We start from the raw sequence: 26,858 nt of genomic DNA, 5'->3' as shown, positions 1-26,858 counted from the left end.
CAAGGGACTCTCCAGAGCCTTCTCCAACACCACAGTTCAAAAGTGTCAATTCTTTGGCACTCAACTTTCTTTATGGTCCAACTCTCACATCCATACATGACTATTGGAAAAACCATAGTTTTGACTAGACCAACCTTTGTCAGCAAAGTAATGTCTCTGCTTTTTAATATGCTGTCTAGTTTGGCCATAGCTTTTCTTCCAAGGAGCAAGCATCTTTTAATTTCTTGGCTGCAGTCACCATCTGCAGTGATTTTGGAGCCCAAGAAAATAAAGTCTGTCACTGTTTCCATTCCCCATCTATTTGCCATGAAGGGCACAAAACAACCTTGTACACACCAGGACCCAGGAGAAAGGAGCTTTGGCACACTGTAATGGCTAGGTAAATCCTGATATTTTTGTTATTGTTAATAATAATGATAATTCACACATAGAAACTTCAGAGACTAATAATAATATCTCACAATAGCCAGTTACTATGTACTAGGCACTAGAGATAGAAAGGTGAATGAGATAAGGCTTGGCCAACATAGTAGACACTTGAAAAAACAGCCAGCTGTGTGTTGGATGAATCTGGGACATAACTGAGACCAGCAGGGTCTGGAATTCTGACTATTTCTGCCCCTCGGAGAGTGGGGCACCCAGCTTCTGTTTCTAAGTCCGGCAAAGCAAGGCTCCCCACAAGCTGTTTTGGATTTGCTCAAGTCCTAGTGCTGGAGGATCTGGTTGGAAAATAATTGCTAGTGGAAAATGGGCCTTTTTCTGATTTCTTCTGGGTTTGACTAGGGAGTCTTCAGATCACAGGAGGGTAAGCATCTGCCTTATTTTTAGAAATTGCATAGAATTCCCTATTGCTTGTAGAGTACTAAAAAATAAAACAGCATTGCTTGCTTAGTCCTTTCTCCATAAACCAAAGTTGACCTCACAAAGGGGAGATGCATCTAGTGTCTTGGAAAGAGTGTGTGCCATGGACCTGGTCCCGAGCAATCACTTCTGGTCAGTGTAAGGCCCCACCTCTCAGAACCTCCACTACATTGATGGCCTAGTGCAGGGATGAATCCCTGCTTTATCTTTCTCAGGGAGGATCAAAGGAGCCCAGAGATGGAGTTTCAGACCAATCTCACATGTGTGTGTGTGTGTGTGTGTGTGTGTGTGTGTGTGTGTGTATGTAATTTTTGTGGTTAATGGAGCAGTGATGCTTGGTATTGAGTACAGGTGCTCATCCCTGGAGCATGTTGTCAAAGCTTTGGCAAACACTTTGGAGCAGGTGATCATTCCCACGTGAAGAACAGGCAGATTACTACAGTTGGATGAGGGGGTGTGTATGTTCTTATCTTGGGAATAACAAGACCATAAAAATAGATTAATATCCTTCAAGTGTGAATGAAAAGAATAACAATTAAAAACCTGCTGTGAGCTTCGCACACGTTCTAGGTCTAACTCATTTTGAGAAGCAGAAGAGCTTGTGCCAAGGTTCCTTGCTGAAGATAGTCTTTCAGGAAATTATATTTCTTTAAGCTGCCTCCTCCCTGTCGTAATCAAATGCATCGATGGTACCATGGAGCCAGCTTGCCGTTTCATGAAAGCTCACGATTTCAGTGACTCAGTCGTCATTGAAAATGTGCAAGTATATGTAGCTTCATGTGGATTGGCCAGCAGAGAAATACACTCCAACAGTAATTCAGGATCAAATTCTGCCACTAAGTAAATATAGCAGACCTGAGGGAGAAGGTACACCTTCAAGAAGTGGGTCATCCATCTAGGTGTCTGAAATACCTTTGAATAAACCCTCTAAAGCCAGTGGTGTAAAGGGATGGATAACTAAGTTTCTCATTGATCAAAGCTTTCTCCCCGGTTGCTGAAGAAACAATACTCTTATCCCAAGCTGGGGCTTACTGTCTCAGTAGGACCTGTGTCTTTTAAATTATGAGACTAATATTGGAGAAGACCAGTCTTACTCAGGAAACACTATCTAAATTTTCAAAGAAATCATTGTGTATTTTAAAGACACAGAGTAACTAGAATTCAGCTTGAAGCTGTTGTCGTGTATAGTTACTTTGGACCAGTTTTGATGAATACATAAGTAGCATTTGTCATGAATGTTATCAACTGCATACAAATGCACAACTCGAAAACACTTGGAAATAGTCTATCTTTTAAGTAGGTTAAGCATCCCCTCTAAATCTGGTATGCATTTTTAATGTACTTACCACCTCCTTTTAAATAGTGCCAGGTAGAATCCAATCTGTGTCAGGGCTCCTCTGAATCATACTTACAAATTCTGCTTCAGCGGTTCCACTGTGAATGAATCTGTGAAGTATCTCCTTGCATTACAGCTCTTCAGACATCAAAGACTCTTTTTGAACTGGATAATTATAGAAGGGGGAAAAAAAACATGGTTTAGTGCTACCTGAGAGTTCTTATTAATATTACCTTTGAAATGACTAATTATGTTACCCATAAAGATTGGGGAAAAGTATTATGTAACTGACTCATTAAAAAGGCCTTTCATAAACTTTGATCCCCTCCTCCCAAGTTTGCCTTTATTTCCATCGTTACATTGATTTTTAGATTTAATGTCCATATACCAAAATGTTTGATGAATCCAGCATAGGCTGGCACCGTCCAGCTTCACAAACTTTGTCATCTCTCCTGGGATATCGAGCTTGTGATTTAATTATCCTCACTATTCGGGGAAAGTACCATGAGTCCTAAGACTCCAGCAAGATTTGAACAGCACCTCTTTTCAAAGCGAGTGTCTAAAAGAACTGAGGAGGTACCCTCTCTGCTAGTGGAGAGTGCTGGCAGGGGCCGTGCCAACATTAAGACTTCAGCTCACAAACACACTGTGTCAATAGCATGGTCCTAAACTTGTCACTAACATCAAGAGAAATGAGTGTCAGAGCATCCAGGATGAGGGTGGTGATCGTGCTGCCCTTCTCTGAGCTGGAAGATCACATCTGAAACAGGAGACCACGAGTCAGAAGAGCCCCAGGCAGTCCTGAGTCCCTCCTGGGAGCACCTGAGATAGTTGACAGAATGCAGAATTCAGGCATTAGAAGAGAAGTTGAAGGTTCCCTATCAATGAATGAACAAGTTTCCAATGTCTCCAACTGGAGAAAAGATGGCACCAAGCTGTCTTCCAACAGCTTGTCAGGAGAAAGAAGAAATGATGTGTTCTGTGTGGCTCCAAAGGGCAATCCCGAGGTAGAACTTCTCAGGAGACAGATTTTTAGTTCCCGGCTGGAAAGAATAGTGTGATCAGGCTGTCTGAACATGAGACTGGCTGCTTTGAACAGTAGTGAGCTCCCCATCACTGGCAATGTACAAGTGGATGTGGAATGGCCCTTTGTCTCAAAGATAGGCTTTAAGCGGCAGTGTGGAGCAGGGGAATGGACCGAATGACTTTAAGTTCCCCTGAAAAAATTTAAGCCAATTAAGTCAGTAAGTATATAGAAAGGGCCTACCATGTTTAGTGCCAAGAAAGTGTTTCATTTTTTGAAGTTCCTGCGAATAAAGTTGCTTTGTTTTTCCTCATCAGGAGATGACCCATCCCTGGCCTACTCCTCTCACTGCCATGCATACTCCCGGAAATTCTGAGCAGAGCACACTTTCCATCCCAGGACAGGTCAGTGATCTTCTTGCTCCATTTCCCTTGCTATGATGTCAGTTATACCAATCTTCCCATTGGAATCTTAAAAACAGAAATGGCCTTGGTGTTCTACCACCATAAAATCTAGACTCTTTCGTGTCCCTCAGGATGTTAATACAAATAGCATATTTATTGAAAGAGCATCTTTAAGACAATGTCCACCAGATGCAGGCTTGTAGGTCATTATTCCTAGAGCACCACCACTGGCTGAGCTACTGTCCCCAGAGCTGATGGACCAGAGAGAGGCGTGAACTCACCCCTTAAGAAAGACCCAATAGATGATGGAACAACATCCCAGACTGTTTTAATTAAAAATCCCAGTACTCTTCAGCCTAATGGATCAGTTTTCACTTTCATGTATCACTTCTAGTCCTCGCCCACAAGCAGACAAATTTTCACATACCAACAAATCCTATTGACAGAACCTTTTCTCCTACAGTTCTAGTGTAGAACTGTCAAGTGTTTCATATAAATGAAATATATGAAACATATATGTCAAGTGTTTCATATAAATTTTTTCCTCACTTGCTCTCAGTAAGAATTTTTTCTCACCATTATTTTTTAAAATGCCTGAGTAGATGTGGATATTCCAATAATACATTTTAAAAGAAAAAATAACACTTTCCTTTCTCCCATCCAATTAGCCATCTATCCATCCATCCATCCACTCATCTATTCATCTACCCACCCATCCAGCCATCCATCCATTTACCCATCCACCTAACCACCCATCCATGCATCCATCCACCTATCTATTTACCCATCCATCCATCCATCCACCTACCCTTCCATCCACCCACCCACCCATCCATCCACCCACCCACCCATCCATCCATCCACTCATCCATCCACCTACCTATTCATCTACCCACCCACCCACCCATCCATCCATCCGTTCAGCCATCTACCTACCCACCCATCCACCCATCTGTCCATCCACCCATCCATCCATTTATTCAGAAACCACTTACCGAGGACATACAATAAAGTTAGGGATGAAGAAAAACATGAAATGACAAAGCAATGTAGCATGTGCCTTCATAGAGAATAAAGGCCCTGAGAAGGATCTCATACTCCCTGGGGCGGTGACCAAGTGCTTAGAGGTGACATCACCTGGAAGCTGCTTACAACTTTGACAGGTGGAGAAGGGCCCAAGAGAAGGACACTCCGTGCAGAGCAGGAGAGCAAGGCACCTAGAGAGATCACGGTGGGATGTAGACTATTATGGTTTCAAGTGAACCCCAGGCACATAAGTACATCTCTGGGAAAGGCCTTGAATGCCAACCAAGGATATTGGACTTTATTTGTAAGAGAAACCCAATCACATCCTTTAATTTTAGAGTCACTGTTTTGAGAGCAACATTGGCCTAAACTGCATTTAATTATCCCCTTCCACCTTTGAAAGGGATCAGAACTAAGTGAGCAGGGTCTGGGGTGTATCATTACTTCCTGAAGTCCAACTCTCCATGGTCAGGCTGCCCTGGGTTTGATATCCTCCTCCCTGGCATCACAGCCAAGCGATCAATTCAGGTGTTGAATCCAACGCTTGTACAGTGATTGCAGTGTTTTCAGCTGTAATTTTCCAGTGTTGCAGATAATTCGTGCAATTCGCAATTTTGACATTTGCAAGTGTTTACAATAGAACTGGTTGTTGAAATGGGCTTTTATAGTAAGTGCAAAATTTGGAATCAGGCCTGATCTGCATTTTCTGTCAATTATCTGTGCTACCATCAACCCCATGATAAAGGTAGATGTAAATGGGATAAAATGGTGAAACCAGTATGGCTACCCACCCACTCTTTTGTTTCCCTTGATTCCTGCCAAAATGTTGATTTGAAAGAAAAGTACATTTTAAATAATAATAACAACATGAACAGAGCATATAATGCTGTTGTGTGCCTCACTTGGTTCTGAGCACTGACTACATAGTAAATAATTCAATCCTCACTATACTGATGGATTTCCTGGTGGCTCAGTGGTAAAGAATCCACTGGCGGTTCAGGAGACCAGGTTCAATCTCTAGGTCAGGAGGATCCCCTGGAGAAGGGAGTGGCTATGCACTCTAATATTCTTGCCTGGGAAATTCCATGGACAGAGGAGCCTGTTGGGCTACAGTCCATGGTTTGCAAAAGAGTCAGACACTGCTGAAGTGATTTAGCATATACACATGCACTATATTGAATTTGACTATCCCTAGTTTACAGAGGAGAAAGCTGAGGCACACAGTCAAGTAATGTGCTCAGAATCACTCAGCTAATAAATGAGTGAGCCTGTCTTTAGTTCTGGGTGTCTTAGTGATATGTTTATCATACCAGTTAATAGATGCACCGGTTCAGATCCCATCTTCCAAAACACGGGTGTTCCCCAGCAAATATGTGTGCCTGGGGTGCTGGTCCTTTCCTTGTGCTTGCACCAGGCCTAGGTGACACCACCCTCTCAGAAAGCATCCATTTCTTCCTTTCACTACAGAGCTTTCATGGAGGAAAGGGTCTTAGGAGCTGCAGACCTGGCTGTTCTTAATCCTGGTTCTGCCATTTGCTGGCTGTGTGGTTCTGTTCAAGTTCTTCTAAGCATCAGTTTCCTCATTTGTACTGTGTGTGTGTGCGTGCATGAACATGTGTGCTATGTGTAATCGCAGTGGATTTTTCAGGCCAGATAATCTATGATTCTATAAACTTACAAAAACCAATACGCTTGAAAATCCTCAACTTAGTGAAATTTACTTATCCATCTCAAATTGAAATGCCACATTTTCAGATGGAAAATAGAAAAACTCTATGCCACATTGAGGGAACTAGTAATGTCCCCTGGGGAAAGTCCCTTTAGACAGAAGTTGGCAAATGACAGCCCATGGCTTTTTAGATTTTTAAATGGTTAAGATTTTCCAAAGAAAAAGAATATGAAAATTACTAGTAATATGAATGCTATGAGATGCTATGAGTGATATGGAACTCAAATTTCAGTGTCTATAAATCAAGCTTTCATGGAATCTAACCACATCAATTCAAGTACGTCTTATCTATGACTGCTATCACACTACAATGGCAGGGTTAGATAGTTATGACAGAGAATATAGGCCCCTCAAAGCCTAAAATATTTACTAACTGGTCCTTTATAGGAGAGGTTTGCCAGCCCCTGCTCTAGCATCTAAATCCTACAGGAGCCTCTGATTTTATGATTAAGGCTATTATTTAAAATAGCCTGACATAAGTTTGTGAAAACATTTTGGCATTGTTATATTCTACTCCTAAAATTATCTGTGTGACATGTCCATGTAAGAAATGCACAGATCAAAGTCAGACATTTAAAAAGAATTGTATGATGTACATCAACAATTGCTATATGAACAATACAAATTCTTCCCACGACCAAGCTATTTTTCAGTCAGGATTGGGTATGTATGCAAAGGAACTTGGGTAATATCTAAAGATGTTTCATTGGTTTGGAATTCTGGTTTGAAACAGTCTTACCCAGCTAAACATTAAAAACTGTATCAAGAATACATAACACAGTTGACTCAAATTCACTCAAAAATATAACCCTCCAATTTGTTTCATGCATCACTGCTCTGAAGCCTCGAACAACTGACTGTTTGGGTCTGATGTCCATGATACATAGATGAAGGGTAAAAACTCAGTCCAGATTTCTGGGAGTAGTACAAAGGCTGGCCATAATCAGAGATATCATTTATTTGACTCTGAATGTTGTTGTTTGATTCCTGAAGCTATGCAAGACCAAACTTGTCCTATACAATTGTAATGAAATCTTTTTTAAAAATAATGAGCATATAGTTATGGACAAATGGTTAACTCCTCATTTGTTTGGCACTCTAGGAAATGTGATGCTCTGGATAACTAAAATTCTTGGATAACAAAAGGCTATCCTTCCATCTGTCAGTTCAGTTCAGTTGCTGAGTCATGTCCGACTGTTTGCAACCCCATGGACTATAGAGTCCATGGAATTCTCCAGGCCAGAATACTGGAGTGGGTAGCCTTCCCTTTCTCCAGGGGATCTTCCCAACCCAGGGATTGAACCCAGGTCTTCCGCATTGCAGGCGGATTCTTTACCAGCTGAGCCACAAGGGAAGCCCTTAGTTATTGTAGTATGCTGTAATATTATTTGCTTTGTCACTCAGTTGTGTCTGACTCTTTGTGACCCCATGGACTGTAGCCCACCAAACCCCTCTGTCCATGGGATTCTCCAGGCAAGAATACTGGAGCGGGTTGCAATGTCCTCCTCGAGGGCATCTTCCCAGCCCAGGGATCGAACCCAGGTCTCCTGCATTGCAGGCAGATTCTTTACCATCTCAGCCATCAGGGAAGTCCAAGTAATATTATACTATGCTGTAATTGTGTCCTCAGGAGCTATTGGCGTGGCTAGGAATGCTTGCCTGTGTATTAAATGGCCATAGACTCTGGTGTATTTTCAGTTCTGACTGTGCTGTGTCATTTGCTTTGGCCCCCTGTGCTGTCAGGTTTCACATCTCAATGTTTCTAGTGGCTGTGTTTTTAGAAATGTTTCCCCTTCCTCATCATGTATAATTTGCTAAGGGGTGGGAATCAAATGGTGAAGCCTGTTAGGGTCTTTAGTCAAAAGTCAGTTGTCTAGCAGACTGGGGAAAGGATGGCAGTGTGGGGTGGAGAAGCCTTTGAGCAGCAAACTACCTGGACTTATTGTCAGCCCTTTGCTTGAGAGGCCTTTCCCATGTCTTGTGGAGTTTCTGCTCATCTTCTGGTGTGGTGATCATGCCAGAAGATAAGTGTCTTGGATAATAGAATCATGCTACATAGATTGGAAAACTCACTTTCAATTTAAACACAGCATCATCATCATTCTAGCTCACTTCTCTTACATAACAGTATGCTGTGATCTTATTTTTACTCTATAGGGTGGTAAGATTAAGCTTAAAGAATAGATTACTTGCAGAAGATTGATATAATTCTTTTAAATAATTTTTTCTTTGAATTATAGTTGATTTACAATGTTGTGTTAGTTTTACATGAACAGCAAAGTGAGTCAGTTATGTAGACATATTTGTGTGTCTATGTGTGCGTGTGTGTATGTTCTTTATATAACTAATTCTTGTATTTATTTGAATTCATGGTCTCTGGTTGGAAAGACTTGCTTTGCCTTTGAAATTCCCTCCTTCCTCCACACATGTGTCCATGCTCCCAGAAAGCCTGATGTGTGCAAATCCAGATTTCTTAACACACTTATAAGTCACATTGAGGGTGACTTTCAAGTAAAATTGAAATCTCTTTAGATCACACGCTCCACTCACGTAGTTGGAATTGCTCCCTATACATCTGTGACTTTGCAATGAAGTTTTAAGAATACTCTTCTTGTAAAAATAAGAGACATCTATTGCATATGTGTCACCGTCAAGGTGGAAAATTGGAGTTGTTTCTATAAAATGGGACAATTGAGCCAGTCTGTTAATTACAGACAGTGTTATTTATACCTCTACCAAAGTCATGATCCTTTGTTTGAAACGAGTCCCCTTTACTTCCAGAGAGGCATCGTTGCCTAGCTAAGTGAGAAATTATACATTTGAATCTCACACACATGGGTCATTTGTTCCCACATTGCACACATTTCCAAACAGATACCAGTCTTATGTGTAATTCTGATAAAATGGCACTTGTGGTCAAGTTGTAGCAGGTTTAGCTGGCAAATGTCTATCCTTTAAGTAGAGATACAGACAGTAGCCTAATTAATGGACTCCTTAACAGTGGTTTCCTATTTGCCAACATTAGTCAAGTTATATCTTCAGCAATAACAAAGAGGCCTTTTTTTTTCCTTTGTATCATTTAACTAATGTTTGTATTGTCTATGTTCTTCCTTATAGGAATCCCAACATCTGACTCCAGGATTTGCCTTACAAAGTAAGTGTTTTGAAAAAAAATCTTCCTTGGCCAAAGCCATTATCTCCTCTCCTCCCTCACTTTCTTCTCTTTCCTACCTAATATCATGAAAACATGAAATAACAACAAGAAAAAGTCACATTGTGATATATCCAATTGGTTTCCTTTTTAATTCATCTGTTGTACATGGCCGGATTCTGTGAAAAGTATAACTGGAAGGGCTGCATGTTCAAGACCAATATTGTTCAGAATTATTTGACAGTAGAAAACATGGATGGTAAATGTCTGTGCGCTTTCTTTTCAGAGTGGAGTGACCCGACCAGCAGAGCGTCTACAAAGTGAGTACTGTTCAAGTCCCAAGTATTCAGGTTTCTGAAACAAGCTTCTTCAGGGGCATTTGGCAAGGAAAATGTGCTTTGGTGCTGAGCAAATCTTGTTCTCTCTGCTGCTCCTTGAAAACAGGAAACTTGCCTCTTAACAATGTGGAGTGTGATTAGAGGGGAGAATGAGACTTCCCACAATAAGCCAATAACAGCCAAAATGAATGAAATCACCATTAGGCTCTCTAGCATTGTAGATACAAGCTGGGTCAAAAATAACTGTGATTCTTGAGTTGTTTGAGCTATTTGAGTTGTTTGAACTGTGATTCTTCAATTGTCTAGTTGTTTGAGCATTGTGTCACTCCAGCCACAGACATCTTTATATGTAACATTTGGCCACCACTGTCTAGGATGGAGAAAGAAGCCGCCTAAGTAGCCGTGATTGAACATGAGGGCTTGAGTGCATTGTTCTGGCCAGTCAGCCTGGGACCTCGCTGTTCACAGGTCATCTGGTGACTGTATATTAAAGATAAACAAGGGCAGCCAGCAAGAGATGGAATAAGAGATTGCATGATACTAGGTTGAAGTTCAGAAGCCAGGGCCCTGCAATTCACTCCACGCTGTCTTCATTTTTTATTAATGTTCACTGAAGGAGGGGCCTGGAGAAACCAATTTCCTCAGATTAACTATTGTAGATTTTGTAATATCCATTTGTCCAAGAGTGTATCAAGGGAGTAGTTCTCTCACAACTTCTTTCATTCCTAATAATAGAAAATGGAAGCCAACTTTTCTGTGTGAGTAATAGTCACATACTTGAAAATTTTCAAAATGAAATAATGTATGTCATTTGAGTGGCCTAATGGCACACTTGAAGTGAATTGCTCACCTTTTGGAAGACCACGAATAATTGCATAAAGCAACTGGGAATGACTCCCAAATAGACCAAGGCTCTGAGAAAGTCAGTGGCATTTCCATGGTCTTGGTTCTGTTTAGTACTAAATTCCTCAAAACGCTGACCTCATCATCAGTCCTCTTATTTGGTTTTCTGGCCTGATCTGTGCCTTATAAGTCAAGGTTCCATTTCAATACGCAAGAATTCTCCATTTAAAGAATCCAGGGAAAAAGAAAGAGACAAGGGTAAAATAAAACTATAACCTTGATTTAAGGGCCAAATTACATGAAAATGTGGTAATTGAAATCTTTTTTTTTTTTTTGGCTGTGTTGGGTCCTTGTTGTGGTGCTTGAATTTCTCTCAAGTTGTGGCTTACAGGCTCCAAATCGCATGGACTTAGTAGTTGTGGTACACAAGCTTAGTTGCCCCATGGCAGGTGGGATCTTAGTTCCCCAACTAAGGGTCAAACCTAGGTCCCCTGCATTGGAAAATGGATTCTTAACCATTGGACCACCAGGGAAGTCCCAAAATGATCTTTGATATTGTTCATTCTAGCTTTTCCAGTCATCATTTTGCATTGACCTCCCCCTTGTTATCCTAGTAGACAATAAACCTTATTCTCCTTACCTCTACTCCTAACTTGCTCCACTCTTATTCCAAAGCCAGTATAATTCACACACACACACACACACAAAAAAAAACAAAAAAACAAAAACAAACAAACAAACAAACAAACAAAAAAAACACGCAGTCAAGCATTCAGGAAATCAGTGCAGGTTTCCCAACATGAAAACATATAAGAATATTTTTTCCATTGTAAAATGATTCTGCTCCTAAAGCAAGAGTTTTAGGCTCCTGCTGTGAAATATGCTGATTTCCATATAGACCATAAAATGCAGTATTTCAGTAGTTTGTAACTAACAGAAATAAACTTGTCAATTGTGGTTTATAGCTAGAGGCTGCATCTCCAGACGGTAGCACTGGGTATACAGTGCATTTAGTAGGGCTAATGTGCTCTATAGGCATTGTCAATAAAGCTGGAAGACACTGAGTCTGTTTAATGAGTGAACTGCTCTTCTTTTAGTTGCTTGATCTAAAGTCAAAGCATTGTTTGTCAGACTCCAGCTGGAATAAATGACCTTCTTGTGGTAGGGTATAGGTTTAACACAGGACAGATCAGAGCTATAATAAGTATTTTCACTTTTAGCTTCCAAATTATTATCAACTTAGCCATTATGGTCATTCTCCCTTATTTTACTACACTGTGCTTTTGAAGTCAGTTTCTAGGCTTTTTCATCTGGCAAGATCATCCTCCAGGCATCTGAGAACATCCTGCATGTAGAGAGACTGTTAGTGGCTGGAGGTTGGTGGGAAGCAGCCCCAAGACAGCCCTTCTGCAGGAGAGACACCCTCCTAAGGCTTACGAATGTCCTGGGCAAGCCCCTAGCCCTCACTGCAATAGGAAGACATGGGAGCCCTGTAAATCAAAGTCCCTTTGCTACTGGGCTACTTGATTGTTTTCCTCATCTTGGCCTCATTTCCCCAAATGACGAAATGCAGATCTTCCATTTGGGCCTGGGTTGTTTATAAGGACTGCACGGATCAGCACCAAGACTGAAAACACCAGCACAGGGTTTCCCGAGTGCAAGCTTGGAACTAACCAGGCTCTGTGATGCAACAGGATCACTGGCCTTGGGAGAATGGAAGCTCTTCTCACCCCAGCATGATCCATTGACACACAGTGCTTTCTATAGGGTGTGCATCTAAGTGGTGACATCCTACCTGTTCCATCTGGAACCCTGACTTCCCAGGAGGCCAGAACATGCAACTGGGAGAGAGTTTCAAGATCCAGGCTTGAGTTTTTGTTCCATGACACTGATGGCATTGGGGGAAAGCAATGACCTCAGATTCAGAGGATTTGAGTTTAAATCAAGGAGGAATTTATTTTTATTTCAGAGTATAGAGATAGAGCCCCTTGAGGGACATGAGGCAAAATAACAAACGTGTATATATGCATACTGGTATATATGCATACTGGTATATATGCATCTTCTAAATCCACTGGAGTTTCTAGCCTCCTTCAAAAAAGGTCTCTTTCCCCAAAAGAGTGGAACATGGGCTATTGAAGGTCAAGTTGTATTTCTCAGGCTGTAGAGTTGTGTAGTTCTATAGTGATACCCTGTCCGTCCTGCCTCTAAAGCACCCATTTATTTCAGGGAAAAGATTCAAAGATTGAAGGGACACCCCAGACAATGGGTTACCTTCTAGTTTCTTTATGTCGCCATTAAAGAACAATGGAGGAGAAAATGGAAATCAAATCCAAAAAACCTGAATTTTCTTCATTGAGTTAGATGTCTTCATCTAGTTGACTCTATCAGCTTGTCAATTATTTGTCAGTGCAGTAACTTCACCAAACTACATGACTTTGTTGGTCTTTTATGAGCCATCCTGAATAGGGACAGATCAAATTCTTCCTGTAAATCATTTTCAGACAGCAACCATGAGCTCAAGAGTATCCCTCTAGTCTTTCCTTGACTTTAGCTCATTTCGTGAGGACTGGTGATAAGATGGCAGCTCCACATATGGATGTTTGGATATTTCCTTTGTCATCCTTGGTTGTTTGCATTTGGATTCTGTCCAGCTGGAAATCATGCAAACCCCCTTTTAATCAGGTATCTTCTGTGTTTTAGGTCATGCTGTTGAGAATTCCTGGATAGTTTCCATAAAAGCCCAACATAAAGGTAGATGTAACCATAAGTCTGCTCTTTCCTTGCCATGAAACCAGTTTCTTCATTTATGGCACTAGCTACAAGTCTGAAAGCTTCCCAGCCATGGACCCAGACAGTTGATGAAAGGCCTGACAAAGAGTCTAGTTGTGGCCAGTTTACCTGTGGGTGACAGCTATGCATACCACATGGACAAATTCTTGAATGTAACACCAGATAGGAGGAAAAGAAGTTACACTCTCAGAGGAATGGTAGACATCTGTGACAGTAATCACTGGCTCATGGGTGAGGCGAGGTGCCAGGTCTCATGCCAGGTGCTTTTATATACACCACCCTATTATATTTAGCAGGGCTTCCCTGGTGGCTCAGATGGTAAAGAATCTACCTGCATTGCAGGAAGCCCAGGTTTGATCCCTGGGTCAGGAAGATCCCCTGGAGGAGGAAATGGCTACCCATTCCAGTATTCTTGCCTGGAGAATCCCGTGGACAGAGGAGCCTGGTGGGCTAAAGTCCATGCCAACCTGGAGGGGCTCCCAATAATTCCCATTTTACAGATGAGAAAAATGACACTAGAATATCATCCCTCCTTATGAAGTATACACAGTTCAGTGGGAGGACAAACTAACTGTTTATCTTGAACAGACATGTTAGCTATGAGTACACAGGAGGGCCAAATAAGTTACATTGCTCTTCATGTGAGAGCTTGCATGCTCAGTTCAGTTCAGTTGCTCAGTCATGTTTGACTCTCTGCGACCCCATGAACCACAGCACGCCAGGCCTCCCTGTCCATCACCAACTCCCAGAGTCCACCCAAACCCATGTCAATCGAGTCGATGATACCATCCAACCATCTCATCCTCTGTTGTCCACTTCTCCTCCTGCCCTCAATCTTTCCCAGCTTCAGGGTCTTTGCCAGTGAGTCAGCTCTTCACATCAGGTGGCCAAAGTATTGGAGTTTCACCTTCAACATCAGTCCTTCCAGTGAACACCCAGGACTGATCTCCTTTAGGATGGACTGGTTGGATCTCCTTGCAGTCCAAGGGACTCTCAAGAGTCTTCTCCAACACCATAGTTCAAAAGCATCAAATCTTCGGTGTTCAGCTTTCTTTATAGTCCAACTCTCACATCCATACATGACCACTGGAAAAACCATAGCCTTGACTAGACGGACCTTTGTTGGCAAAGTAATGTCTCTGCTTTTTAATATGCTATCTAGGTTGGTCATAACGTTCCTTCCAAGGAGTAAGCGTCTTTTAATTTCATGGCTGCAATCACCATCTGCAATGATTTTGGAGCGCAGAAAAATAAAGTCAGCCACTGTTTCCCCTGTTTCCCCTTCTATTTGCCATGAAGTGATGGGACCGGATGCCATGATCTTAGTTTTCTGAATGTTGAGCTTTAAGCCAACTTTTTCACTCTCCTCTTTGACTTTCATCAAGAGGCTCTTGCATACTCAAAGCCTTCTCTTTTCCCACTGAGTTGTTCCTCCTCATGTAACCTAATGCAGTCAGGGATTTGGTCACCAAATTCGGCATTTTGTACCTGGGCAAAAACCTTCAAACAGACTTGAAGGGCTGAAGTTGATTCCAAACCTGGTTAAAGTTACTTGATTTAACTGAAAGAGCATTATTTCTCACCTTTTCTCTATATGGTATGAAGACTTTCATTATCACAGGGAATAGAAAGATTATAAGAATGTTTTCTAGTTTGCTATGACCAGTAGCAAGTGCTACATAATTTCTTAGATGAATTTTTAAATAATTTTTTTATCAATAGAACTCCAAAACACAAAAAACATGCATGAAAATTTTGACCATCTTTCTACAAAAAACTTTCATCATGGAAAATGTTTCCTTTGAGAATCTGATTTGAGATTTGAGCAATTTCATATGTTCTTTCCTAAATAGTTAATTTGGTCTTCTACTTAATTCCATATATATGCGTTAGTATACTATATTGGTCTTCTACTTAGATATAATTTCTGGAGCAAAGTAAATGTGTAACGAGGCAGGGGAAAATTCCTGTTATTTTCATAATCAGGTTAATTCTTTTTTTTTTTTTTTTTTTGATTTCCAGTTGTAGCTTTTATTTTTTTATTTTTTATTTTTTTATTTTTTTTTTATTCTTTGAATCAGCCATGGATTTACATGTATTCCCAATCCCGATCCCCACTCCCACCTCCCTCTCCACCCGATTCCTCTGGGTCTTCCCAGTGCACCAGGCCGGAGCACTTGTCTCATGCATCCCACCTGGGCTGTGACCTGTTTCACCATAGATAGTATACATGCTGTTCTTTTGAAATATCCCACCTCACCTTCTCCACAGAGTCAAAAGTCTGTTCTGTATTTCGTGTCCCTTTTTCTGTTTTGCATATAGGGTTATCGTTACCATCTTTCTAAATTCCATATTATGTGTTAGTATACTGTATTGGTCTTTATCTTTCTGGCTTACTTCACTCTGTATAATGGGCTCCAGTTTCATCCATCTCATTAGAACTGATTCAAATGAATTCTTTTTAATGGCGAGTAATATTCCATGGTGTATATGTACCACAGCTTCCTTATCCATTCATCTGCTGATGGGCATCAGGTTGCTTCCATGTCCTGGCTATTATAAACAGTGCTGCGATGAACATTGGGGTGCACGTGTCTCTTTCAGATCTGGTTTCCTCAGTGTGTATGCCCAGAAGTGGGATTGCTGGGTAATATGGCAGTTCTATTTCCAGTTTTTTAAGAAATCTCCACACTGTTTTCCATAGCGGCTGTACTAGTTTGCATTCCCACCAACAGTGTAAGAGGGTTCCCTTTTCTCCACACCCTCTCCAGCATTTATTGCTTGTAGACTTTTGGATAGCAGCCATCCTGACTGGTGTGTAATGGTACCTCATTGTGGTTTGATTTGCATTTCTCTGATAATGAGTGATGTTGAGCATCTTTTCATGTGTTTGTTAGCCATCTGTATGTCTTCTTTGGAGAAATGTCTGTTTAGTTCTTTGGCCCATTTTTGAATTGGGTCATTTATTTTTCTGGAATTGAGCTTCAAGAGTTGCTTGTATATTTTTGAGATGAATCCTTTGTCTGTTTCTTCATTTGCTATTATTTTCTCCCAATCTGAGGGCTGTCTTTTCACCTTACTTATAGTTTCCTTTGTAGTGCAAAAGCTTTTAAGTTTCATTAGGTCCCATTTGTTTAGTTTTGCTTTTATTTCCAATATTCTGGGAGGTGGGTCATAGAGGATCTTGCTGTAATTTATGTCGGAGAGTGTTTTGCCTATGTTCTCCTCTAGGAGTTTTATAGTTTCTGGTCTTACATTTAGATCTTTAATCCATTTTGAGTTTATTTTTGTGTATGGTGTTAGAAAGTGTTCTAGTTTCATTCTTTTACAAGTGGTTGACCAGTTTTCCCAGCACCACTTGTTAAAGAGGTTGTCTTTTTTCCATTGTATATCCTTGCCTCCTTTGTCAAAGATAAGGTGTCCATAGGTTCGTGGATTTATCTCTGGGCTTTCTATTCTGTTCCATTGATCTATATTTCTGTCTTTGTGCCAGTACCATACTGTCTTGATGACTGTGGCTTTGTAGTAAGAGTCTGAAGTCAGGCAGGTTGATTCCTCCAGTTCCATTCTTCTTTCTCAAGATTACTTTGGCTATTCGAGGTTTTTTGTATTTCCATACAAATTGTGAAATTATTTGTTCTAGTTCTGTGAAAAATACCGTTGGTAACTTGATAGGGATTGCATTGAATCTATAGATTGCTTTGGGTAGAATAGCCATTTTGACAATATTGATTCTTCCAATCCATGAACACAGTATGTTTCTCCATCTGTTTGTGTCCTCTTTGATCTCTTTCATCAGTGTTTTATAGTTTTCTATGTATAGGTCTTTTGTTTCTTTAGGTAGATATACTCCTAAGTATTTTATTCTTTTTGTTGCAATGGTGAATGGTATTGTTTCCTTAATTTCTCTTTCTGTTTTTTTCATTGTTAGTGTATAGGAATGCAAGGGATTTCTGTGTGTTAATTTTATATCCTGCAACTTTACTATATTCATTGATTAGCTCTAGTAATTTTCTGGAAGAGTCTTTAGGGTTTTCTATGTAGAGGATCATGTCATCTGCAAACAGTGAGAGTTTTACTTATTCTTTTCCCTATCTGGATTCCTTTACCTTCTTTTTTCTGCTCTGATTGCTGTGGCCGATACTTCCAACACTATGTTGAAATAGTAGTGGTGAGAGTGCACCCTTGTTGTTCTGATTTCCCGGGGAAATGCCCTTCAATTTTTCACCATTGAGGGTGATGCTTGCTGTGGGTTTGTCATATATACTTTTCTTATGTTGAGGTTGTTCCTTATCCTGTTTCTGGAGAGTTTTAATCATAAATGAGTGTTGAATTTTGTCAAAGGCTTTCTCTGCATCTATTGAGATAACCATATGGGTTTTATCTTTCAATTTGTTAATGTGGTGTATTACATTGATTGATTTACGGATATTAAAGAATCCTTGCATTCCTGGGATAAAGCCCACTTGGTCATGGTGTATGATTTTTTTAATATGTTGTTGGATTCTGTTTGCTAGAATTTTGTTAAGGATTTTTGCATCTATGTTCATCAGTGATATTGCTCTGTAGTTTTCTTTTTTTGTGGCATCTTTGTCTGGTTTTGGAATAAGGGTGATGGTGGCCTCATAGAATGAGTTTGGAAGCTTACCTTCATCTGCAAATTTCTGGAAGAGTTTGAGTAAGATAGGTGTTAGCTCTTCTCTAAATTTTTGGTAGAATTCAGCTGTGAAGCCATCTGGTCCCGGGCTTTTGTTTGCTGGCAGATTTTTGATGACAGTTTCGATTTCCTTGCTTGTGATGGGTCTGTTAAGATCTTCTATTTCTTCCTGGTTCAGTTTTGGAAAGTTATACTTTTCTAAGAATTTTTCCATTTCATCCAAGTTGTCCATTTTATTGGCATAGAGCTGCTGGTAGTAGTCTCTTATGATCCTTTGTATTTCAGTGTTGTCTGTTGTGAACTCTCCATTTTCATTTCTAATTTTGTTGATTTGGTTCTTCTCCCTTTGTTTCTTAATGAGTCTTGCTAATGGTTTGTCAATTTTGTTTATTTTTTCAAAAAACCAGCTTTTAGCTTTGTTATTTTTGCTATGGTCTCTTTAGTTTCTTTTGCATTTATTTCTGCCCTGATTTTTAAGATTTCTTTCCTTCTGCTAACTCTGGGGTTCTTCATTTCTTCCTTCTCTAATTGCTTTAGGTGTAGAGTTAGGTTATTTATTTGGTTTTTTTCTTGTTTCTTGATGTAAGCCTGTAATGCTATGAACCTTCCCCTTAGCACTGCTTTTACAGTGTCCCATAGGTTTTGGGTTGTTGTGTTTTCATTTTCATTCATTTCTATACATATTTTGATTTCTTTTTTGATTTCTTCTATGATTTGTTGGTTATTCAGAAGCGTGTTATTTAGCCTCCATATGTTTGAAGTTTTAACAATTTTTTTCCTGTAATTGAGATCTAATCTTACTGCACTGTGGTCAGAAAAGATGACTGGAATGATTTCAATTTTTTTGAATTTTCCAAGACTAGATTTATGGCCCAGGATGTGATCTATTCTGGATAACGTTCCGTGTGCACTTGAGAAAAAGGTGAAGTTGATTGTTTTGGGGTGAAATGTCCTATAGATATCAATTAGGTCTAGCTGGTCCATTGTGTCATTTAAGGTTTGTGTTTCCTTGCTAATTTTCTGTTTAGTTGATCTATCCATATTTGTGAGTGGGTATTAAAGTCTCCCTCTATTATTGTGTTACTATTAATTTCCTCTTTCATACTCGTTAGCTGTTGCCTACTATTGCGGTGCTCCTATGTTGGGTGCATATATATTTATAATTGTTATATCTTCTTCTTTTGTTGATCTGTGATCATTATGTAGTGTCGCTTTCCTTTGTTCTCTTTTCACATCCTTTATTTGAAAGTCTATTTTATCTGCATATGAGGTATTGCGACTCCTGCTTTCTTTTGTCTCCGTTTGGCATGAATATTTTTTCCACCTTCACTTTTAGTCTGTATGTGTCTCTTGTTTTGAGGTGGGTCTCCTGTAGACAGCATATATAGGGGTCTTGTTTTTGTATCCATTCAGCCAATCTTTGTCTTTTGGTTGGGGCATTCAACCCATTTACATTTAAAGTAATTATTGATAGGTGTGGTCCCATTGCCATTTACTTTGTTGTTTTGGGTTCATGTTTATACAACCTTTCTTCATTTCCTGTCTAGAGAAGATCCTTTAGCATTTGTTGAAGAGCTGGTTTGGTGGTGCTGAATTCTCTCAGCTTTTGCTTATCTGTAAAGCTTTTGAATTCTCCTTCATATCTGAATGAGATCCTTGCTGGATACAGTAATCTAGGTTGTAGGTTATTCTCTTTCATTACTTTCAGTACGTCCTGCCATTCCCTTCTGGCCTGGAGGGTTTCTATTGATAGATCAGCTGTTATCCTTATGGGAATCCCTTTGTGTGTTATTTGTTGTTTCTCCCTTGCTGCTTTTAATATTTGTTCTTTGTGTTTGATCTTTGTTAATTTGATTAATATGTGTCTTGGGGTGTTTCGCCTTGGGTTTATCCTGTTTGGGACTCTCTGGTTTTCTTGGACTTGGGTGGCTATTTCCTTCCCCATTTTAGGAAGTTTTCAGCTATTATCTCCTCGAGTATTTTCTCATGGCCTTTCTTTTTGTCTTCTTCTTCTGGAACTCCTATGATTCGAATGTTGGGGCGTTTCACAGTGTCCCAGAGGTCCCTGAGGTTGTCCTCATTTCTTTTGATCCTTTTTTCTTTTTTCTTCTCTGCTTCATTTATTTCCACCATTTTATCTTCTATCTCACTTATCCTATCTTCTGCCTCCGTTATTCTACTCTTGGTTCCCTCCAAAGTGTTTTTGATCTCATTCATTGCATTATTCATTTTTAATTGACTCTTTTTTTTTTTTTCTAGGTCTTTATTAAACAGTTCTTGAATCTTTTCAATCTTTGTTTCCAGGCTATTTATCTGTAACTCCATTTTGTTTTCAAGATTTGGATCATTTTTATTATCATTATTCTAGATTCTTTTTCAGGTAGATTCCCTATCTCCTCCTCTTTTGTTTGACTTGGTGGGCATTTTTCATGTTCCTTTACCTGTTGGGTATTTCTTTGCCTTTTCATCTTGTTTAGATTGCTGTATCTGGAGTGGGCTTTCTGTATTCTGGAGGTCTGTGGTTCCTTTTTATTGTGGAGGATTAACCCAGTGGGTGGGGTTAGACGATTGGCCTGTCAAGATTTCCTGGTTAGGGGAGCTTGTGTCAGTGTTCTGGTGCGTGGAACTTGATTTCTTCTCTTTGGAGAGCAATGGAGTGCCCAGTAATGAGTTTTGAGATGGGTCTACGTGTTAGGTGTGACCTTGGGCAGCCTGTATGTTGATGTTCAGGGCTATGTTCCTGCGTTGCTGGAGAATTTGCGTGGTATGTCTTGCTCTAAAACTTATTGGCTCTTGGGTGGTGGTTGGTTTCAGTGTAGGTATGGAGGCTTTTGGACGGTCACTTATTACTTAAAGTTCCCTGTAGTCAGGAGTTTTCTGGTGTTCTCAGGTTTGGGGCTTAAGTTTCCTGCCTCTGGATTTCAGTTTTATTCTTCCTGTAGTCTCAGGACTTCTCCAACTATACAGCCCTGATAAGAAAACTTCTAGGTTAATGGCTAAAAGATTCTCCCCCGTTAGGGACACCCAGAGAGGTTCACAGAGTTACATGAAGAAGAGGAGAGGGAGGAGGGAGATAGAGATGAGCAGGAGGAGAAAAAGGGGGACTCAAGAGTGGAGAGACAGATCTACGCAGCTGTCTGTTCCCAGAGTGTTCTCCGTAGCCCAGTCACCTACAAAGATTCATAGAATTGGATTGGGAAAAGAAGGAGAAAGGAGGAAATAGAGGTGTTCTGAGGTAGAAAACAGAGAGTCAAGATTGGGAGAGAATAATCTTCGGTTTAAAAATAGGGCTTCTCTTCTTTTTTTTTTTTTTTAAGGTTATAGTGTATTGAAAATGAAAATTAAGGAGTAGTAGAGGAGTACTAGAGGACTTTAAAAGAAATAAGAGAAAAAGAAAAATAGAAAATAGAAGAGAAAAAGGAAAGAAAAAAAAGAAGAAAAAAGAAAAAAAAAAGAAAGAAAAAGAAAAAAAAAAAGAAAGAAAGGAAAAAAAAATTTTTTTTTCCCCCTAATTAAAAAATCGTAGAAGTCTATGGAAATGAAAGTTAAGGAGTAATGGGGGAGTAATAGGGGATTTTAAAGGAAAATAAAAGAGAAAAAATAAAAAATAAAAAAAGGAAAAAAAAGAAAAAAAAAAAGGGGGGGGGGGAAATGTAAAATTGTATCTAGGAGTTTCTCTGGAGCTGTTGCGGTCAGTGTGGGTTCGGCTCAGTTTCAGATAGCTCCTTGTTCCAGCTTACGCTTCTTGATATCTACAGGCCTCTTCCGGTGTAGTCAATGTTTCCTAGAGGGATTTTAATCTGTTGCACCAGTCCCTTCTGAAGCGGTTCCCTTTGTTTATTTGGCTTCTGTTTGCCGGTCTCTTCAGAGCCTCATTTCTGCCCTGACACAGGCGGGCGGAGGTGGACTCTTACTCAGGTAGCTAGTTCCGTCGCACTGCCGGGAGGGGCTGGCGCTGCCGGAAGTGGCTGGCGCTATGGGGACGGGCTTGGGCTGCGGGGTCGGACTGGTGCTGCCGGGAGGGGCTGACGCTGCTTTCTCCGTCTGCGCTGCTCAGGCCCCGGCTGCTCTATATGGAGCGCGCCCCGCGCTGCGCGAGGCTCCAGCCCTCGGGTGTTCCACAAAAGCGCGGAGCGAAAAGCTGCGCCTGCTCTCTGTGCCTTTCCCGTCAGAGCGGTCCAGGCAGCCAGGGGCTTGGTGGGCGCACTCTCCCCAGGTGTGGCGCGCCCCCTCCCTTCCACGGACCCAGTTTCAGTTTCCTCTGGCGCCAGTCGGGTGCGCGTGCCTTCTGCCCTCCGCGTCCCCAGCCCCAGTCCCCGCCCGCGCCGGTCGGGTGCCTGCGCCCTGTGTCTCGCCGCGACCTTCCCCTCCCCCCTGCCTCCTGCCTCCGGCGGGGCTGGGCCGGTCTGCAGCCTGCGAGCTCCTCTCTGGACCCTCTCGGTCTCTTTGTTCTGCGAGCGGCCGGCAGTGTGTTTGGGCCGGTTAATTTACTCTCTCTCTTTTGGTCTCCCACAGTTCAAGTTGGCAACTCACAGAAGCTCCCTCCGATTGTCCTCAGGGCTCTCAGGCCCGGACCCTACCCCAAGCAATGCCGCCTAAGAGTTCCCGGGACGGATCTCCGTCCTTAGCTCTTTTGTCTCACTTTTTATCTTTTATATTTTGTCCTACCTCCTTTCGAAGACAATGGGCTGCTTTTCTGGGCGCCTGATGACCTCAGCTAGCGATCAGAAGTTGTTTCGCGAAGTTTGCTCTGTGTTCAGTTATTCTTTTGATGAATTTGTAGGAGAGAAAGTGGTCTCCCCGTCCTACTCCTCCGCCATCTTGGCTCCTCTCCATAATCAGGTTAATTCTTAACTAGAATAGATGATTTGGTACTTGGAATTTAGAAATACTACTAATCAGTTTAAGGCTTACAAAAGCCAAACTAAGCTCTCCCAATAAACTGGTAATCTTGGTGACTGTCACTGGTCGCAGCCATTCCAACTTTCAGACTGAGACATATGCCAGCTCTTGCATTTAACCCATCTTGTATGCCCTGCATCTTAGAGCATGCCAACTTTTCCTAAGGACTTAATATATTTTTGGAAGTTCTCCACTACATCAGGGACAGCCACCTGGGAGCAGAGAAAACAAAATTTGGCAGCCTGTTCAAGCTGTGAATTAAAGGTAATTCACAGTTTGAAATGAATCAGCATGAGGTCCTTAAGAAGCATAATCAGACATCAAGAGGATTTTATTTTGAGGACTGTATATTGGCTAATGTGACAACAAGCAATATTGGCATTTGCAATGTGCACGTCAAGAAGTATTGAAGCTGCTGGTGCTTGACAGGCGCCAAGACTGAAAACTGGGGCACCTTTGACAGGAGCTGTGGATTTCTGCTTTCATTACAAAAGCTGCAAACATAGATGTTTGTGCTCAGGGAGCATAAATCTTGAAAGATCAGATTTGCTTTTGTGTCTTTGTTCAGGTGCCCAAGATTTGTATGTTTCAGGTGGATTTTGAAACATGTCTGTAATTAGAAACAAACATCTCTCTTTCTCTCAGGAAAAAGTCAAGTATGTCGTCTTTTCTACCTGATTTGCATCCATATTTATATTCATTCATTCACTATTTCATTCCTTACAACAAAAATACTTTGAGCCCCTATTATATGTAAGGCTCTGGGCAATGCAGGGTGGTAACTCAGAGTGAAACCATGCACACTCCCCACCAATGAGCTCACAAGTTAGTGAAAACGTCCATGGATAACACCAATATCTCAACCAGCTCCTACCCACTGAGCACCTACAGCAAACAGGTCAGGAACTTTCTCTCTTTACAGATCCATGGGAGTCAGCACCTTATATTCTACAGCAGCAGAAACCAAAACTCAGGGATTTTGAGTGAGTCACCCTATGGGCCACAATAACAGAACCACAACCAGACAGACTCCAGAGCACATACTCTTGACATGCACTTAAGCCATCCCCTTGGAATCCACCTATGATCTTGCCCTGGTGTCAGACCAAAGTAGACTGAACACTTGGATGCATGCTCAGTCATTTGTCTTCGTGACCCCATGGACTGTAGCCCACCAGGCTCCTCTGTCCATGGGATTTCCCAGGCAAGAATACTGGAGTGGGTAGCCATTTCCTCCTCCAGGGGATCTTCCTGACCCAGGAATCGAACCCTGTGTCTCCTGCATTGGCAAGGGGGTTCTTTACCACTGTGCCACCAGGGAAGCCCAAGCACAGTGTGGACTAAAATGGACCCTGTCATTTGCTTTCTATTAGGGATATGATTAGATCAGAACATTGTCACTGAGTCAGGCTCTCTGACACAGAACACGCTCATGGGTGCTCATGGGAACACTCTGTAGATACCTCAGCCTCAGCTAAGGGCCAGCAGCCAGATGTTGTCACATGCCTGGAAGATGCTTCTTTTGGTAAGGTGGAGTGATCCAACCTGTAAGGGACTTCACCACTCCTAGCAATTCCCACAAGGGTGATTTCGGTGGCCTGTGATGGCAACAACATTTCTCTCAAGAAATCTATTTTCATATATGAAAGTAAAAAGAACAGAACTGAAATGGGTTGGTTTTTATGACAGTTTTGTCCATCACCTTTCATGCTTACCAATGTGGAAATTGCTTTATTTTATTGAAAAGTTGCTTTATTTTACAACCTTATTTAAAAAAAGTTAAAAATTATTCCCAGTGTTATCAATTGATGACCCTATTTCTAAGTTTTCCTAGAGATTTTCAACAGTAAATGGGAGTGAAACAAATAAGGCTGGTGGGAGTTGCTTGAAGTGAATAAGCAAGAGACCAAAATAAAAATAACATTGGGCACAATAAAGGACAGAAATGGTATGGACCTAAGAGAAACAGAAGAGGTTAAGAAGGGGTGGCAAGAATACACAGAAGAACTATTTTAAAAAAAGATCTTAATGACCCAGATATCCACGATAGTGTAATCACTTACCTAGATCCAGACATCCTGGAATGTGAAGTCAAAGTGGGCCTTATGAAGTATTACTGCGAACAAAACTAGTGGAAGTAATGGAATTCCAGCTGAGCTATTTCAAATCCCAAAAGATGAGGCTGTTAAAGTGCTGCACTCAGTATGCCAGCAAATTTGGAAAATTCAGCAGTGGCCACAGGAATGGAAAAGGTCAGTTATCATTCCAATCCCAAAGAAGGTCAATGCCAAATAATGTTCAAACTACTGGACAATTGCACTCATTTCACATGCTAGCAAGATGATGCTCAAAATACTTCAAGCTAAGCTTCAACAGTACATGAACTGAGAACTTCCAGATGTACAAGCTGAATTTAGAAAAAGCAGAGGAACCAGAAATCAAATTGCCAAAATCTCTTGGATCATAGAAAAAGCAAGGGAATTCCAGAAAAAAACTTCTACTTCTATTTCATTGACTAAACTAAAGCCTTTGGCTGTGTGGATCACAACAAACTGTGAAAAATTCTTAAAGAGATGGGAATAACAGACCACCTTACCTGCCTCATGTGAAACCTGTATACAGATCAAGAAGCAACAGAACTAGACATGAAACAATGGACTGGTTCAAAATTGGGAAAGGAGTATGTCAAGGAGGTATATGGTCACCATGCTTATTTAACTTATATGGAGAATACATCATGCAAAGTACTGTGCTGGAGGAAGCACAAACTGGAATCATGCTTGCTGGGAGAAATATCAATAACCTCAGATATGCAGATGACGCCATCTTAATGGCAAAAAATGAAGAGGAACTAAAGCGCCTCTTGAAGGTGAAAGAAGAGAATGAAAAAACTGACTTAAAATTCAACATTCCAAAAACTAAGATCATGGCATCCAGTTCCATCACTTCATGGCAAATAGATGGGGAAAGAATAGATACAATGACAGACTTTATTTTCTTGGGCTCCAAAATCACTGCAGATGGTGACTATAGCCATGAAGTTAAAAGACACTTGCTCCTTGGAAGAAAAGCTGTGACAAACCTAGACTGTGTATTAAGAAACAGAGACAAAAAAAAAAAAAAAAAAGAAACAGAGACATCATTTTTCCAGTATAGGTCCATCTAGTCAAATCTATGGTTTTTCCAGTAGTCATGCAGAGATGTGAGAATTGGACCATAAATAAGACTGAGCACTGAAGAACAGATGCTTTCAAACTGTGGTGCAGGAGAAGACTCTTGAGAGTCCCTTGGACTGCAAGGAGATCAAGCCAGTCAATCCTAAAGAGAATCAGTTCTGACTATTCATTGAAGGACTGATGCTGAAGCTGAAGCTCCAATACTTTGGCCACCTGATACAAAGAGCCGACTCATTGGAAAAGACCCTGATGCTGGGAAGGATTGAAGGCAGGAGGAGAAGGGGATGACAGGGGATGAGATGGTTGGATGGCAACACCAACTCAATGGACATGAGTTTGAGCAAATCCCCAGAGATAGTAAAGGACAGGAAAGCCTGGTGTGCTGCAGTCTGTGGGGTCACAAAGAGTCAGACACAACTGAGCAACTGAGCAAGAACAATCATTGAATGTAATGTTTTGATCTCTCTCTTACACACACACACACACACACACACACACCTGTGCACATCCTGTCTCCCAGAGTATCAAGCCCCTCTAATGCATCTGATCTAATGAGATGCTTGTACAGATGTGCACAATCTTTTTTCAATTACTGAATTGTAAAATACCATGACCAGG

The 26,858-nt window shown here is 41.0% G+C and overlaps 1 protein-coding gene across 11 annotated transcripts in view; it reads left to right on the top strand.

The window, feature by feature from the left end:
* The window catches only part of AFF2 (AF4/FMR2 family member 2), a 541,148-nt gene that overhangs the window by 358,534 nt on the left and 155,756 nt on the right, over window positions 1-26,858 (top strand). For 8 of the 11 annotated variants that reach the window (XM_043458359.1, XM_043458361.1, XM_043458358.1 and 5 more), the window contains 3 exons: window positions 3,539-3,625; window positions 9,498-9,534; window positions 9,818-9,851. In XM_043458359.1, coding sequence (XP_043314294.1) covers window positions 3,539-3,625; window positions 9,498-9,534; window positions 9,818-9,851 — 158 coding nt within the window. The remainder of the gene's footprint in view (window positions 1-3,538; window positions 3,626-9,497; window positions 9,535-9,817; window positions 9,852-26,858) is intronic. The other 3 variants (XM_043458360.1, XM_043458363.1, XM_043458364.1) reach the window with 1 other exon arrangement.

Source organism: Cervus canadensis, chromosome X (genome assembly GCF_019320065.1).
Source record: "Cervus canadensis isolate Bull #8, Minnesota chromosome X, ASM1932006v1, whole genome shotgun sequence".
Lineage (NCBI taxonomy): Eukaryota > Metazoa > Chordata > Mammalia > Artiodactyla > Cervidae > Cervus > Cervus canadensis.
This window is presented reverse-complemented; position numbering and strand designations above follow the sequence as displayed.